Source organism: Anabrus simplex, chromosome 1 (assembly GCF_040414725.1).
Source record: "Anabrus simplex isolate iqAnaSimp1 chromosome 1, ASM4041472v1, whole genome shotgun sequence".
In the NCBI taxonomy this organism is placed as follows: domain Eukaryota; kingdom Metazoa; phylum Arthropoda; class Insecta; order Orthoptera; family Tettigoniidae; genus Anabrus; species Anabrus simplex.
The window spans coordinates 97,905,974-97,924,706 of NC_090265.1; the positions used below are offsets into that span (position 1 = coordinate 97,905,974).

The window sequence follows — 18,733 nt, forward strand, 5'->3', positions numbered from 1 at the left end:
CTTGAAACAATACTGAACCAACTCAGCTTCGTACGATATAAACTTCGTGATCAGTATTGACAAACATTCAGATGAATTTCTTATTAATGGCAACTACAGCTTGGTAAAACAGTGCGGAATTCGCAATGCTGTCGTTTAGCAGTTACAAGAGTCTTACATTTTAAACATTGCTTCCCAAATTCCAACAATATTGATTGTACTTAAAAGCTATTGGACATAATATAACATTTCTAACAAGTGTGTTAGCAAATGTTTTACTCGGCAACAGACATTTGTTGGGGATGACAGTTGTAGGAACTAAATTTATTAGGAAGGATAGATTGGGAAAAGTGCTTGTAAATCAGATAGCTTGATTAATAAATTTCATGATGTTCCGTATTGATATCTATAGTATGTCATAGATCACTTTCAACGTATCACTAACGACAAAATAGAGAACTTAGCCATTAAAAAAAAGCCATAATAAAAAATTAGAGTCTTTAAAACAGACACGAAGAACGGAACCCATGATTCCTAATATAAATAAGATTACCTCATCCCAACCTAATTCTGACTTTGAACATAATTTCCATCCTTCGATCAAAAATCTCACGAATACAGTATTTGATGAAACAGAAACTGAAATTTTGAGTAAGGGTCCGAAACATAATTGGGGCAATACCCCAGTTTTGCAAAATATCACAACTACCACCGCAGAAACTGAACTTGCATTACAGAAAATTCCATATGACCTACGAGATGAAGTAAAACACGACATCGCAAAAAGACTACCACAGTATATTAAGAAATTACAAGAAAATAGTTCACACAATAAAAAAATTAATATAACACACATAAATAGACTAAACAACAAGATAAAACAAAACAATCTGGTCGTAACTAAAACAGACAAAGGCAACACCACAGTAGTCATTGACAAAAATGTATACATTCAAAAAACAAAAGAAGTTTTCAATAACGACACCTTTCGGATCATACGCAAGGACCCTACAAATATAATACAAAGAAATCTCAAGACTCTACTTAAAAACACGCACCTACTACTTACCGAAACTGAAGCACAAAATCTCATAGTTATGAACCCCCAACTACCGAATGCAAAAGCTCTTCCAAAAATACATAAGGACAACATACCCATGAGACCCATAGTAAATTACAGAGCAAGTCCTACATATAAATTATCGCAATTCATCCAAAAATTCCTCAAAAAACATTCATTTCAAGCCAATAAAACTATACACAATTCAGTAGACTTCTGCAACAAAACTAAAGAGCTACAACTAGAACGATACCATTCCTTAGCGTCATATGACATTACCAATATGTACCCCAATATCCCCACTAAAAAAACTATAGATATAATCTCATCCAACCTCAAAACTTACAGTAAACTAAGTAATTTAGAAATCGAGGAATTCATAATAATTTTAGAATTTGCCGCCAATAACAACTTTTTTAAGTTCCGTGACACAATTTATCAACAACTAGGCTTACCAATGGGTTCTCCCGCCTCCGGTATAATTGCTGAAATATATTTAGACCACCTCGAATACAACTCAATCAGTACAATAAACGGAATATTCTTTTGGTGCCGTTTTGTTGATGACGTATTTGCTATCATCGATAATAGACTAACTAATGACAACACTTTGTTAGACACATTAAACACCATAGACCCACATATACAGTTTACAAAAGAATCAGAAAACAACTGCAAACTGAACTATCTCAATTTGACCATTACTAGACAAGACAATCTTTTATCTTTCAAAATTTATCGCAAGCCCACCCATACAATAAATACAATAGCAACAGATTCCATTCATCCTAGCTCCCATAAAAAAGCAGCATATTACAGTATGGTTTATAGAGCCTTTAACATACTGCTTTCAAAAACAGATTTTAATGAAGAGATACATTTAATCCAAGAAATAGCAAGAAAAAATGGATACAAGAAAGATACAGTCAATTCAATCATTCATAAATTCAAATCAAAACCCAAAACTAAATTATCAAAAATGGACAAACCTAAGAAAAACTACGCAACCTTTACATTTAATAACACGCACATATACTCGTTAACCAACATTTTCAAAAAACATAACCTTGAAATAGCCTACAGGACTACACATAACAGCAACATCATCATACATAACACAAAAACTATCAACAATAACAACAAATACCTTCATTCTGGAGTTTACCGTATCCGCTGCAATAACTGCCTAACAAGCTACATAGGACGTACAGGCAGAAACTTTACTATCAGATACAACGAACACGTCAATGCCATAAAACACAACCATTTTTCGGCAATAGGACAACACATGGTTGATTACAAACATAACTTTACTAATGTAGATAATGATATGATAATATTAAGCACAAACCCCAAAGGACCCTTACTCAATATTACTGAAGAACTATATATAACAGTAGACCAATATGCCAACCCTAATTATAATATTAATGAAATAACAGATAAAACCAATATTTTATTTAATAAAATCATCCCTTTTATAAAAAACTATTATCTGAGAACAGTCAATAAACAACACCACGCGCAATCCACAGCGCAGGAGAAAGACACAACTAACTCCACCTCTACACAGTTAGCAACTCCCCTTCCCCACCCCTCCATTCCCCTCACGACAACAGACACTAATACCACAAGTTCACGATATAGTACACGCCAAGCTGCCAAGCGATACACTTCCCAATCATCTCACGACAGTAAGTAATCTCTACAATACACACACACATACACACACACACACAAGTTTAACACTTTAACATTCTAATACGCTTCTAATTGATTTCATTTACTTTTTACAGATAGTTAGCAAGTATCATAGACCGAAAAAGAACCACCTACAACAACAGCTTTCATAACCCCAGCAGCACATTCATCTTCAATCTGTATATTTAACAAGTCAATATAAGTTTATAGTGATTGGACTTTAGCAAATAGTGGCCAATAGTGCCCCATTTGAACTTGGCATGTACACGTGAAGAACAGTACTTCATATGAAGATTTACAAATTTGCAGGACTGCCTCTTACCTTTTAACTTGCATATTGAAATGTACCATTGTCTTATGTTGCATTTAATGTATTTTACACAGTATATATATTTGAAGAGGTCATTCAATACAGGTTTTAATTACCTGACATTTCATTTCTCAACACAATCTCAAATTCAGATTCACATTACTTAATTTGACAAAGTTTATATAAAGTATACTACCCCGTTTGAAATTGACACATACGCATGAGGAAAGAACAATACTTCATATGAATTTCACAAAACGTATATGATTGTCTTATACCTTTCAACTTTTATATATTGAAGTGTGCTAATGTCTTCTTTGCATGAAATGTATTTTAAATAGCATATAATTGCAGGAGTTATTCAACAGAGGTTACAATTACCTAGCTTACTATTATTTCAAACGCATTTCACTTTGTTATTGTAATTTCAACTTCGAATTCACATTACTCATTTTGACAAAGTCTAAGCCTAATAAGAAGTATACTGTATAAGCACATGCGGCTACATTTAAGCATATTTAGTCGACTAAAAACAACGCAATATGAAAGTCCTTTTAAAGAACTATTACTAGTAAAACTTGAACGTTAATGCTATATTCAAGGTCAGGTGTAAACAACAAATTTTATCATGTGTTATAAATTTTTTTAATGTGTTAAAGATAGATATCTTTTTAATATTCTTGATCCTTTAAACTTAGATGTAAGAAGCAGAATTTCACTTCTAGACATACTACCTAATGTCTATCAAACATGACATGTTTATTTGTAAGATACAACTGTTAAAACATGTATTCTAATGTGTATGTAAATGACAGCTGAGGATGACTTGTGATAAGTCGAAACCGGTCCTGTTTTAAAAAACATTATTAAATTTAGTATTGATAAGGTGGATCTCTTTCTTTCTATGACATAATCAGATAGCTTGTTGTTAAAATAGTTGTGCGAGAACTAGCACAACTTCTCCATGAGCCACATTATGCATTTCTTCACCTAAACCTCAGGTAGAACATATACATTTAATTTCAGAAGTTAGTGGTTGTTAAAATCTGCACTATTTTGAGGAAAGTGTTGAATAGTGATTTGAAGGATCTATAATGGGAGAAGTTCAGAGGATGCATAATGTTTCACTCGGATTGGATATTAATTCCGCCTATGTAATTGAACACTGCGGAAACATCAGAATACTTGGATGATTTTGATAATAATACGAGGGGCGCTCAATATATAATACAACACCTTTTATTTCTCGACCAGTTTCAGTTTTTAAAAATTATAATTTTGTTTGGGACATCTTTGAATTTTCCCGCTTCGTCTCGTAGTAGAGTTTCATTAATTTCTGATGGGCAGCAGCGCTATAACTAGCCTTCAAAATGGCATTCATAATGGAGGTGCTTACAAACAGAGAGCAGTTATTGAATTTCTTTTGGCGGAAAACCAGGGCATCACAGATATTCATAGGCGCTTGCCGAATGTCAACGGAGACCTGACAATGGACAAAAGCATGGTGAGTTGTTGGGCGAGGAGTGTTTCATCATCACAACAAGGTCGAGCAAACCTGTGTGATCTCCCGTGTGCCGGTCAGCCGTACAAAGCTGTGATGTGCGGACACCCTCAATCGAGGTGGTCGACGGATCACACTCAAACACCTCACTGCTGAACTTGACATCTCTGTCGGTAGTGCTCAATCAATCACTACTGATCTGCCTTTAGGGCAGTCGCCCAGGTGGCACATTCCCTATCTGTTGTTTTCCTAGCCTTTCTTAAATGATTGCAAAGAAATTGGAAATTTATTGAACATCTCCGTTGGTAAGTTATTCCAATCCCTAACTCCCCTTCTTACAAAAGAATATTTGCCCCAATTTGTTCTCTTGAATTCCAACTTTATCTTCATATTGTGATCTTTCCTACTTTAAAAGACATCACTCAAACTTACTCGTCTACTGATGTCATTCCACGCCATCTCTCCACTGATAGCTCGGAACATACGACTTACAAGGAATAAATCTCATTGTAGACAGTATTGGACATCAGATTATGAACATTAAAATAAGAATGATAATTTACACCACCTTTCCAATACTTACCTTTCCTTATATTAGGATAGAAACATTACAACTGGTGTTGTAAGTTGGGACATGTTTCGCTTAACTGTCGTAAACATCATCAGCCGAAATAAATCTTAGCCTAAAGTTAGGTCAGGGCCCCGAACATACTGTCCTTAAAATATATGGTACCCTACGATTCAACATTTACATTATAGAAAATAAAATAGGTTTAAAACTAGTGTAAAAACATATAACAGTGTTCATCATGGCTAAGAGAAAAACACTATCGTGTTGACAGAGGTTAAAAACATAAAGTACAACATAGAGCTGGTAGTGAAGTAATTAAAATCATATAGGATATCATTGCTATCAGTCGGTCAATAAGAATGTTCATACATAAAAATGATTATTATATTCATTGGAATGAAGAAGGTAATTAGAATGGTTAACTAATTAAATCTCATTCTTGCATAGACACGTGAGTCGAGTACGAGAAATCACATATTGTAGTTGATCACGCCTGAAGCTGCTCATAGGTAGAGGCCAATAGCCAGTTCCTTTAAAATAATGGTTAAAGCCGAAAACAGGACACTTTTAACTCCGTTTATCATCCTACTGTCCATCTCACAACATTATCAAAGTCATTTTGCAGTTGCTCACAATCTTGCAACTTATTTATTACTCTGTACAGAATAACATCATCTGCAAAAAGCCTTATCTCTGATCGCACTTCTTTACACATATCATTGATATATATAAGAAAACATAAAGGTCCAATATTACTGCCTTGAGGAATTCCCCTCTTAATTATTACAGAGTCAGATAAAGCTTCGCCTACTCTAATTCTCTGATTTCTATTTTCTACAAACTTAGCCACCCATTCACTCACTCCTTTGTCAAGTCCAGTTGCACTCATTTTTGGCAGTAGTCTCCTATGATCTACACTATCAAATGCCTTAGATAGGTCAATCGTCATATCCATTTCACCTCCCGAATCCAGGATGTCTGCTATATCTTGCTGGAATCCTACAAGTTGAGCTTCAGTGGAATAAGCTTTCCTAAACCTAAACTGCCTTCTATCAAACCAGGTATTAATTTTGCAAACATGTCTAATATAATCGGAAAGAATGCCTTCCCAAAGCTTACATGCAATGCATGTCAAACTGACTGGCCTGTAATTTTCAGGTTTATGCCTATCACCATTTCCTTTATACACAGGGGCTACTATAGCAACTTTCCATTCATTTGGTATAGCTTCTTCATGCAAACAATAATTAAATAAGTATTTCAGATATGGTACTATATCCCAACCCATTGTCTTTAGTATATCCCCCGAAACCTTATCAATTCCAGCTGCTTTTCTAGTTTTCAACCTGTGTAGCATAATGTAAATGTCATTGTTGTCATAGGTAAATTTTAGTACTTCTTTAGCATTAGTCACCTGCTTTGTCTGGACATTATCCTTGTAACTAACAATCTTTGCATACTGCTGACTGAATACTTCTGCCTTTTGAAGATCCTTGCATACACACTCCCCTTGTTCATTAATGATTCCTGGAATATCTTTCTTGGAACCTGTTTCTACCTTAAAGTACCTATACCTACTCTTTCATTTTTCACTAAAATTTGTATGACCACCAATTATACTTGCCATCTTGTTATCCTTTGCTGACTTCTTTGCGAGGTTCAATTTCCTAGTAAATTCTTTCGATTTCTCCTTACTTCCACAGCCATTTCTAACTCTATTTCTTTCCAATCTGCACCTCCTTCTTAGTCTCTTTTCTTCTCTGTTATAATATAATGGATCTTTAACATTCCTGACCACCTTTAAAGGCACAAACCTATTTTCACATTCATCAACAATTGCTCTAAACCCTTCCCAGATTCTGTTTACATTTTTATTTATCGTTTTCCACCGACCTTAGTTACTTTTTAGAAACTCCCTCATGCCTGTTTTATCAGCCATATGGTACTGCCTAATAGTCCTAATTTTAATATCTTCCTTTCTTTCACATTTACTTTTAACTACCACAGAAACAGGTTCATGGTCACTAATACCATCTATTAGTTCAGTTTCTCTATAGAGCTCATCTGGTTTTACCAGCACCACATACAGAATATTCTTCCCTCTAGTTGGTTCCATCACTTTCTGAATCAGATGCCCTTCCCATATTAACTTATTTACCATTTGTTGATCATGCTTCCTGTCATTCGCATTACCTTCCCAATTGACATTTGGTAAATTGAGATCATTACAAACCATAACTCTCATCTTTGTTCCGTATTGAAAACAGCTATCACACTAAGTTTACAAAAGGAGTATTTTTATTACCCCACCTATTCAATACAATGCTTGTTTTAAGATTAAACAAGGCTGATGATGTCCAATAAAAGAAGGGCAAAACATGTCCCTTTAAATTTAGTAATTTCTGTGTTTATTTAACCACATAACCATGGAATTAATTGTATTGAATAGGTGGGGTAATAAAAATACTCCCTTTGTAAACTTAGTGAAATTGACATCACCCGCTACAATCACGTTCCTTTCCTTATCGTTTCCCATATAGCTGATTATCTTATCAAATAATTCTGAAAGAGTGTCTGCACTACCCTTTCCCGGTCTGTACACTCCAAAGACATCAAATAGCCTATTATCTTGAGAGATGACCCTTAAACGTAGAATTTCATGTTTGTCATCTTTAATTTTTTCGTAGCTTACAAATTCATCTTTCATCAGAATGAATACCCCCCCTCCTACCATTCCTATCCTATTTGTACGAAAAGCACTCCAGTTACGCAAGAACATTTCTGCATCCATTATATCATTTCTCAGCCATGGTTCAACTCTTTTTACAATATCTGGCAAGTATATGTCTGTTATGTGTAAGAAATTTAATTTGCATAACCAACTCATTAAGGACATTGGGTTAGCAGCCCTAAAAGGATCGTTGGCAATAGTAAAAAAATCATTTATACTCCTAGTTATATCTTTGTCCTATGAGGAATTTCTCATGGATTTCATAACTATTGACTGAATTATTTAGGCTTTACTGTAGTATACCTATTTATAGACACATTTTAAACGGTCCTTGTAATTACTAATCAAAATTTTTATCTGAGCTTTGTCTTTTTGGCAGCCTCCAAATGGAGGAAGCAGAAATAGATGCATTTCTAAATTTAAAAAAAAAAAAATACTCAATTCTATTCCTTTCTTTACAGTACAGTACTTCTACAGTTGAGCACTAACATTTTTATGTCATCCTTACTTGATTTCCAGTTTCCTGTTCCCTTATCACCGCTCCCTAGGCCACCCCGTTTCCCTGAATGTAACTCCCTATAACCCTTCTAAACAAATTTCCTAACTTATATGTACCACTGCGATTTAAGTGAAGGCCATCTGAGCGCAGATCCCTATCTCCTACCCACCCATTAGGATCTAGAAATCTCACTCCCAGTTTCCCACATACCCACTCCACAGTGTCATGTAAATCCCAAATATCCCTCCAGTCAGTATCCCTCCTACACAGTATTCCACTTATAACAATCTCTGCTTCCTTAAACTTCACCCTGCTGCATTTACCAGGTCCCACACATTCCCAACTATGTTGGTACTTATACCTGCTTGTCTTACATTGTTAGTACCAATGTGAAACACTACCACAATCTCCTTTCCCTCCTCCTCAACATCTGCCTTAACCTAATTCCTGGATAACAGTCTACCCTGGTACCCTTTCCTCCACACACTTTCCTGACATGTCTAACAATGGAATCCACCATGACCAGAGCCTCAACCCTACCCACCTCATTTAATCCCCTCACCTCCTGGTCAGTCCTATCTTTCCTGACAGCTGCAGAAGCTACTCCCTCCTCTCTTTTCTCCTACGCCAGTTGCAGTACTCAAAGTTTTGTTCCCGTTGGGTTCCTCGACACCACTCTGAAGATAATAAAACTTTTTACAAAAAATTTATTTAAAACCACCTCTTCAATATTTTACAGTCTTTAAGACTTGTATAATCATTTTAAAGTTGTAATGGTACATATTTCACCTGTCATTGCAGGCATCATCAGCCATACATTCTATACTCTTAAGTCAGAGCTCTGAAGTGGATGTTATATTAAAATTATTTTTAAAATCTAATTGTTTACAATAATTTACATTGATTTATAAGGACATTATAGTCATATGGATTGAATTGGTTAATCCTGTTTTAAAGTTCTGTTGGGATATATATATATATCTACACATCTAATGGAGATAATATAATTTTTTTTGCTATTTGCTTTACGTCGCACCGACACAGATAGGTCTTATTGCGACGATGGGATAGGAAAGGCCTAGGAATTGTAAGGAAGCGGCCTTGGCCTTAATTAAGGTACAGCCCCCGCATTTGCCTGGTGTGAAAATGGGAAACCACGGAAAACCATCTTCAGGGCTGCCGACAGTGAGGTTCGAACCCACTATCTCCCGATTACTGGGCACTGGCTGCACTTAAGCGACTGCAGCTATCGAGCTCGGTAAAAAATAATATTAACACTCATAATCTTTATATTGGGTTGACAATTGAAGTCAAGTGGGAATCAAAATATTTATGCAGAATTTGTCAGCATATACAAGAAATCAGTACATTTAGCTTAAAATGATTTGTGGATTAGTTAAAATCTTCTATAGATTTAAATCTTTTCTTTATTGAATGAGAGTCTTTATTAATAATATTTGAAATGAAGATGCTGGTTAGCCAGCAAGTATAGCTAGTAGAGGATGCTTGATCAAGTCTCATTCAAATAACAGATTAATTCTTCTTCTTTTTAAATATGCAAATATACTGCCTAGCTTGTGAAGCTTATGAAGTTATCATCAGTGTAAGTCTAAAGAGGAGTTCAACTGGATTCCTAGGTGTAAATGAAATGGCCTGTGATGCATGTTGAAGTCCGTGGAATAAGACGAAAAAGTGTGAGAGTTGCGATATTGGAATTGTTCACTAATGGAATTAATCTTCTTAACACTTACCCATTTAGACTGTAGGAGAGATGTCTGACAGCGTTGCTTGTGTGAGGTGGTCTGACAGTCGCTTTACCTCTACTCCTCATATTGTGGGGATGTGTCATTGTTGGCGGGAAGTGTGTTGGGTGGAGAGGGGTGGGCGGGGCATTGAGATCGCTGTTGGTTCATGTAGGGGAAGGGGAGTGTGTCGAGTGGAAAGGGGTGGGTGGGGCGTTAAGATGGCTGTTGTTACGCATAGGGGAAGGGGTGTGGCCAAGGCGATGAGACATTAGTTGCTGTTGATATAGGGGTATTAATGCTAGATTTATAGTTGATGATTTAAAAAAATAGTTATTGTTTATGTTGAGAGATGATAATAAGTTGGGAATTTGTTCAGTGACTGGGCTCTTTGTTGCTACGGTGTCATTTAGATTTTGATTCTTATTTAAATGCTGGTCTAAAGAGATGTAGGTGTTTTTGAATTCAGTCATTAAATGCCTTTATTAATATTTAAGATCTGAAGGTCCTGGTCTATAGTGGTGAAGCTATGTCCCATTTCTTTCATATGAATACTCATAGCGGAGTGTTTCTAAACTGAGCATTGTAATGCTCTAAGTATCTCGTTTGAAAGCTGCGTCCAGATTTTCCCATGTAAGAAAACTTACAGTGGGCGCATTTGAGTCTATAAATCCCTGAGTTTGAGTATCTGTTGTGTGTTAAATTTGCTGTATGGGAGTTACAGAATATATTTCTGTTTGTATTATGGGTTTTAAATGCCATGTTTCTTAATTGGGTTGGTGATCTGATATAGAGCTGAATTTGCGAATGTAAAAGCAGCAGAACTGGGTTTTTTTTTTATCATTCAGGGGTTAAATTAATTGCAGGTTTTATCTTGATTTTGTTCATAATTTTGTTAACCATGTCTGATTTGCAGCCATTAAGTTTAGCCAGTTCTTTAATACAGTATATTGTAGTTCTTTTTTTCGGCTGTTGTTAGAAAGAGGAATTTTGAACTCTCTAGGGATCAAGCTGTAAAAGGCGCTAACTTGTGAGATTGTGGGTGTAAAGATTCTTTTTTTATAGTCAAAGGAGTAAATATGGGTTTCCTATAGAATTGAAGAGAGAATTTATTATTGACTTTGTTTATGGTTACATCTAGGAAATTTAAAGAGTTTTTGATTTCATCTTCCTTAGTGAAGGTAATGTTGTAATTGAGTCCATTAAGGAATTTTAAAATGTTATCGCTGTTGTTTTGCTGTTTATCAATGATGGCAAACAATCTTATCCATAGGTGGAGACCATTGATTTTATTTACTATTTTATTAGCCTCTGGATTATCCATAAAATGTTAGCTAAAATGCCCAACAACGGGTTCACCCATTGCCAGTCCCTTTTGATGATAAATTTTGATGTTGAAGGTGAAATAGTTATTGTTCAAAACAAAGCTCAATAATTTAATGGTCAGTTATTTCATATTTGCTTAAATTACTGTGTTTAGAAAGGTTCATTTTTATAATATTTATAGTATCATTTATAGGGATGCTGGAGTACATGTGACATTACCAATATGTACTCAACCATTCCTGTAAATGATACTATAAATATTATAAAAACAAACCTTTCTAAACACAGCAATTTAAGCAAATTTGAAATAATTGACTTCATTAAATTATTGAGCTTTGTTTTGAACAATAACTATTTCACCTTCAACAACAAAATTTATCTTCATCTTCAGCTTCTTTAGAGCTTCTTTGTTGTGGGCCACTGAATGCATTTTTTTTGTACAGTACGCATTTTTAAGCTATCTTCACGCTATCACCGAATATTGGCTTTAGTTAGGCTTTTGCCATATTTTCTTGTGGCTGCACAATTATTCTTCATTTCCATGTGTTTAATAACCATTAGCTTAAAATTGGCATTATCAGTATCAAGAACCCATTGAAAATTTGCTGGCAATACCTGTTCCATGTATCTTTATAATATGACGATCCATCACGAAAATATTCCTGCTGTCTATAAAACTTCATTTTACTGCCGCTGAGTAGCTGTTGCATCTCTAAGAATTTGAGGGCTTGCATGTTTTGATGCTATTATGCGGATTTGAAAAATGATTTTATAGAGGCTAATTCTCTCTTCACTATTTCCCGGGATCCAGTGACGTTACACATAGGCACTGTACAACTGGTTGCCGCTGCTAGCGATGAATAATAAAGATATAGATATAGATATAGATGTTGATTCCCATAGGGAATCTGAAATATTTGTTCCGAATGAGTAAATTTATAATACCAATATAAATGGTCCGTTATTGGACATTATAAATTTTCCAGCTAACTCATTCCTGGTTGCCAGCGTTTCGCCCTCGTGTGCTAGGCTGGGCTCATCAGTTGGTACCTAGCACACCTACCAAGACGCTGGCCAGTGCATATCATGGAGGCCACTGCATAGGCTAATTGCAGCCACCGGCAGTGTCAATGCACTATGAGAGACTTTGTCTCATTATCAAAAATTGATGCCTGCTTGGCCATCAAATGATATAGATGTTGATTCCCATAGGGAATCTGAAATATTTGTTCCAAATGAGTAAATTTATAATACCAATATAAATGGTCCGTTATTGGACATTATAAATTTTTCAGCTAACTCATTCCTGGTTGCCAGCGTTTCGCCCTCGTGTGCTAGGCTGGGCTCATCAGTTGGTACCTCAATTTTTGATAATGAGACAAAGTCTCTCATAGTGCATTGACACTGCCGGTGACTGCAATTAGCCTATGCAGTGGCCTCCATGATATGCACTGGCCAGCGTCTTGGTAGGTGTGCTAGGTACCAACTGATGAGCCCAGCCTAGCACACGAGGGCGAAACGCTGGCAACCAGGAATGAGTTAGCTGGAAAATTTATAATGTCCAATAACGGACCATTTATATTGGTATTATAAATTTACTCATTCGGAACAAATATTTCAGATTCCCTATGGGAATCAACATCTATATCATTTGATGGCCAAGCAGGCATCAATTTTTGATAATGAGACAAAGTCTTCATAGTGCATTGACACTGCCGGTGGCTGCAATTAGCCTATGCAGTGGCCTCCATGATATGCACTGGCCAGCGTCTTGGTAGGTGTGCTAGGTACCAGCTGATGAGCCCAGCCTAGCACACGAGGGCGAAACGCTGGCAACCAGGAATGAGTTAGCTGGAAAATTTATAATGTCCAATAATGGACCATTTGTATTGGTATTATAAATTTACTCATTCGGAACAAATATTTCATATTCCCTATGGGAATCAACATCTATATCATTTGATGGCCAAGCAGGCATCAATTTTTGATAATGAGACAAAGTCTCTCATAGTGCATTGACACTGCTGGTGGCTGCAATTAGCCTATGCAGTGGCCTCCATGATATGCACTGGCCAGCGTCTTGGTAGGTGTGCTAGGTACCAGCTGATGAGCCCAGCCTAGCACACGAGGGCGAAACGCTGGCAACCAGGAATGAGTTAGCTGGAAAATTTATAATGGCCAATAACGGACCATTTATATTGAATAATAAAGATGCGGACGTTGATAGTCAACGAGTTGTGTGCGTGCGTGCGTGCGTGCGTGCGTGCGTGCGTGCGTGCGCGCGCGCGTGCGCAGAGTGAGAAGCAGCATGGTTACCGTGTTAGCTGCCAGTTGTGTTCATTACTGTTAGGTCATGAATGCAAGATTTTTGATTTTCACATGAGATACTGAGTAAAAAAATCATCTTGGATTTGGAGAAATACAGTATATGTTTAGACTCACTATGTGGCTATTTCAACTAAGCCATTCCAAATCATCCACTTGAGTTGCATACGCTATGTTAGTGACAAAGTAACTTAGCGTTTTCAGGTGTTGTGTAGTTACATATGTAGATTGTTTGGGAGATAAGTGCAAATTTTTTTCTGCTGGTTATTGGTAGGGCCCTAAATTGCATATGATGTCAAGATAATGTCCTATTTCAAAACTAAAAAATTAAGTTGAAAATTGGATGTTTGGTAGCTTAGGTAGTATTTAATGATGAATGACTTACAGCTTTGCTAACATACTTGTATATTACAATATTTTCCAGTGTGAAAACATTTGCTTCTTGTATGTAGAAAATTTTCATGCAAGGTACACATGCTATTACCTGAAGCTTTAGTGGAGTGATGTACGTACAATTCCTTCGTACACATTATACCTGCAGAGTACTTCCTCAAGATGCAGTTAAGTGATGTATGTAGAATTGCTTCTTATACATTATGTGTGCATACTGCCTGAACCATGGTACAGTGGGTGGTATAAGCCAAAGAGAAAATGAAGCTACTACTTACCTCACAATGTCTCGCTCTACTTCGAGCTCTTCCCTCAAGCAAATATTTGCTTAATGTAAAAAAATAACATTTTCTGAACTACGGTTCTTCCATAAAGTTATTTGTACTTATCTCCTAAACACCATGTATGAAAAAGAATATAAACATCATATATTTTAAGCATAAACAAGTGACATTGCTTCTGCTTAGAAGATGAACTTTCACAGATCTGCAACAATCGTGTAAATCCTCTTTGATGACTTTTATAAATTGTTCCATGCATAAATGTATGATGCATATACCAGTACTCTATAACTATTCTAATCAACAAGTACACATCATCATACGTATCATCATTTGCTAGATGAAACATTGTGTGCAGTGAAACAAAGCATCAAGACCCACTTTTAACTTGTTGTTGTTGACTGTGTGAGTTGGCTACTTGGTTTGGATCACTTAGCTGTGAACCTGCATTTGGGAGATGATGGGTTCGAACCCTACTGTCAGCAGCTCTGTAAATAGTTTTCTGTGGTTTCCCATCTTCCTTAAATAAGGCCATGGTTGCTCCTTCCCAGTCCTAGCCCTGTCCTGTCCCATAGCAAGATAAGAAAAAACAAACTATTATTGGTTCTGGAAAATGAGAGAGGTTGAAAAAGTGTTATTGATATGTAATAAATTCCAGTCTGTTTGTACAGAAATACATAATGAGCTAGGTCATTTATTTTCTTTGCTGGTTGATTCAGTGTTGTTGTATAAACAAATTTGCTATTTCATAGTTATATTCTTCTTTCTGTTTATCATTGTTCTACTGTCAAGGGGAGAGAGCAAATTATGTAAAGGAACTCTTTATTAAATTGTGTACTGTGGTACTAGATTGTGTTTAATTTTGTTTTGTTTACAGGTCAATGGTGTGCATGTCTAAGGTTAACGACTATATGCCAACTCCTTTAGTGCTTGCATGCTTTTGTGAGCAGTGCTGTTCTTTGCCAGAGGAGAAGCGAAATCATCAGTATCAATTGTATGGTGTAATAATGCATCTGGGTGCGACAATAGCATCAGGTCACTATGTTGCTTATGTGAAGGCATCAGAGAACTGTTATGATTATCTGAATTGCTGTCGGGACAAACGGAAAGCTTCTAGTCTTAGTTCAAGTGGAAGCAAGAGTGGAGGAAGCTCAGGAGACAAAATGGGAGGTATTCTAAAGTTTTTCAGGCATAAATCAAACAACAGTGGATTGGACTCAAGCAACCTCAATTTCCACTATCGGAATACATGCAGGAGTATTGACTGCTGTGGTGTGAAACTGAACAATTCTCTGATGGGAATGCATATGTTAAATGGAATTGGAGATCATTCTGCACACAATTATTCCAATGGAAAAGACAGGGATGGATTGAATTCACTGAAAACTCTTAATAATATTACAGTTGATAGTGTTCCATCAGCAGTAGTTGATGCCTCAGTACCTGAGCCTGTGTGGTTAGAATGTGATGACGATACGGTACGTCTCTTGACACGGAAAGAGTTCGAGGATATCTTGGCACCAAAACCTTCCAAGAACTCTGCCTTAACTCCATATCTGCTGTTCTATTCAAGAGTTTAATTACATAATGGCTGTGCCAATAATTCCTTAGTAATGATGAATTTCCTGTGAATTGCCGTGCAAAGAAAGTAATTAACAAGTTTTAAGTCATTTTATTACCACCGGTTTACAGTTTTGTTGTATATATTTAATAACAATGTGATATTTTTTTCAAATCATTCCAACATGCCATATTTACTTGCATACAGGTTACAAATTTTACTTACTATCTTTTGTGCAATATCATTGCATTCTTACCATTTTTCATAATGTGCCCGTCAGTTTGCTAGGAAATATTTTTGTGTATGCCTGTTGTTAGTTTAACTGCATCACAAATGACACTGCCGTTAAATATGATTATATTTGAAGACATTCTTATGTATAAGTAAATTAATGAGTCCTCGTGTAAGTAACTTTATTTTGATAAATTTCTTGTCACTGGCTGGACAGGTACCCCTATGGCCATCTTGAATACATAGACCAGAATACTCTTATATTCACAGTTGTAAATGACTACCATCTAGCAGAAAAATATTTTTTCTTAAAGGTTACTGTATGAGTGATGGCACCTCTTCTCCAATATATTGTGTTGAGTAGTATTTGTTTGGTTTCTTTGTTAGGACTTGTATATATTGTTGGTGATGCTATTTTTTTATTTTGTCCTTTATTTCAAATCTTTTTTTCTACTGCAATCTAGTTTGCAGGTACAATATTTTCTGTTTAAAATTTATCTTTGTTGTGAACAGTATGGTGCTTAATATCAAGCAGCTATGGTTGGGTGTAAATAACTGTGATTTTTCTGACTGAGACATGTTGAATGATTGTTAATATTTGCATTTAATCATATATATACTATCATTGTGATTTCACAATATTTATCATTCCATTTGTTTGCATAAATAATTTGTATTCCAGTATTTAATACTTTTACTGTATATTGAATTCATTTAATTTTATCAATATATATCTCTTAGTCTTGTACTTTGTGAATAATCATACATGAAGTAGCACTAAGACTTATTTAAAATTTACCCTCAAGGTAAAGTAATTCTGTGTTATATCCTGATAGGTGATAGGTCATTCCATAACACACCAGGATTAGAACTGATTTTATAAGACAGCATTTTGTTTATAGGACCACCATGACAGTGAATAATGACTCAGCGTAAGTAAATATGGCATGTTGCAAAGTGATATTATGTTTAATATCTCAAGCAATAAAGGTATTTATTATATGATCAGAAATATTTGTTGACTATTGCAGTTTATTTTTCAGAAATATTTGCTTAAAAATATACATATTATGCCTTCAAATTACTATACTTTCTGAACAGATATTTAGTTACATGACCCATTCCATTGTGAGGAAGAGAAATTCTGTTTGATTAGTTTTCTTTTTTTATTCTGAGAAATTATCCTCTCAGCTGCCTGGAGATGTTGGGGATTTTTGCTGTTTTCTTTCATTTTTATTTAAACTTTCTCCTGCTTTAGTACAGTACAGTACTGTACTGTTAGGAATTTTCTTTAAAAGCATACGGCAAAAAATATTCAATGAACATTTACTACTCCATGAGAAATCCATCTTAATTCTTTGATTCAGTGTAAATTTTAAAGACATTCTCAAAAATCATCTTTTTCTTGATTTTAACAGGTCTTCTTTTTCTACCAATGAAACTCTTATTTGTCAATCTACAATACCACATTTAGTCTCTGAATAGGCCTGAGTTTCTATGATGTACGTTGGTCACTTCCTTTCCACTCCTCTGCTACAACAAATTCTAACTTAGCTCTACCAAGACTTTGCTCAGTTGAACATTGAACTCATTGCTTGTCGGTAAAGTCTGCTCTAATACCAATATAAATTGTCCGCTATTGGACATTATACATTTTCCAGCTAACTTGTTCCTGGTTGCCAGCGTTTCACCCCAGTGTGCTAAGTTGGGCTCATCAGTTGGTAAATAGCATACCCACCAAGACGCATGGCTAGTGCATACCGTGGAGGCCGCTGCATAGGCTGTTTGGAGCCACTGGCAGTACCAGTGCACTATGAGAGACTTTGTCTCATTACCAGAAATTGATGCCTGCCTGGCCATCACATGATAAAGATGTTGATTCCCTTAGGGAACCTGAAATCTTTGTCCCGAATGAGTAAATTTATAATAACAATATAAATGGTCCGTTATTGGACATTATAAATTTTCCAGCTAACTCATTCCTGGTTGCCAGCGTTTTGCTCCAGTGTGCTAGTTTGGGCTCATCAGTTAGTAAATAGCACACCCACCAAGACGCATGCCTAGTGCATACCGTGGAGGCCACTGCGTAGGCTGTTTGGAGCCACCGGCAGTGCCAATGCACTATGAGAGACTTTGTCTCATTACCAGAGAGGCCAGGCAGGCATCAATTTCTGGTAATGGGACAGTCTCTCATAGTGCATTGGCACTGCCAGTGGCTCCAAATAGCCTACACAGTGGCGTCCACGGTATGCACTAGCCATGCGTCTTGGTGGGTGTGCTATTTACCAACTAATGAGCCCAACTTAGCACACTGGGGCAAAATGCTGGCAACCAGGAATGAATTTGCTGGAAAATTTATAGTGTCCAATAACGGACCATTTATATTGGTATTATAAATTTACTCATTCGGGACAAACATTCCAGGTTCCCTATGGGAATCACATCTATATCAAAGTCTGCTATTCCGAAATCTACACCAGGGAGGTATTCTTGTATTTTCTTGTAATTAAAAATGTGGATGTTTT

At 36.1% G+C, this 18,733-nt stretch overlaps 1 protein-coding gene across 1 annotated transcript in view; it reads left to right on the plus strand.

Moving 5' to 3' along the window:
- The window catches only part of Usp1 (ubiquitin specific protease 1), a 289,870-nt gene extending 271,813 nt beyond the window's left edge, over window positions 1–18,057 (plus strand). The window contains exon 8 of the mRNA XM_067156525.2: window positions 15,294–18,057. Within this exon, the coding sequence (XP_067012626.2) occupies window positions 15,294–15,996 (703 nt within the window). The 3' untranslated portion in view covers window positions 15,997–18,057. The remainder of the gene's footprint in view (window positions 1–15,293) is intronic.
- The last annotated feature ends 676 nt before the right edge of the window (window positions 18,058–18,733 follow it).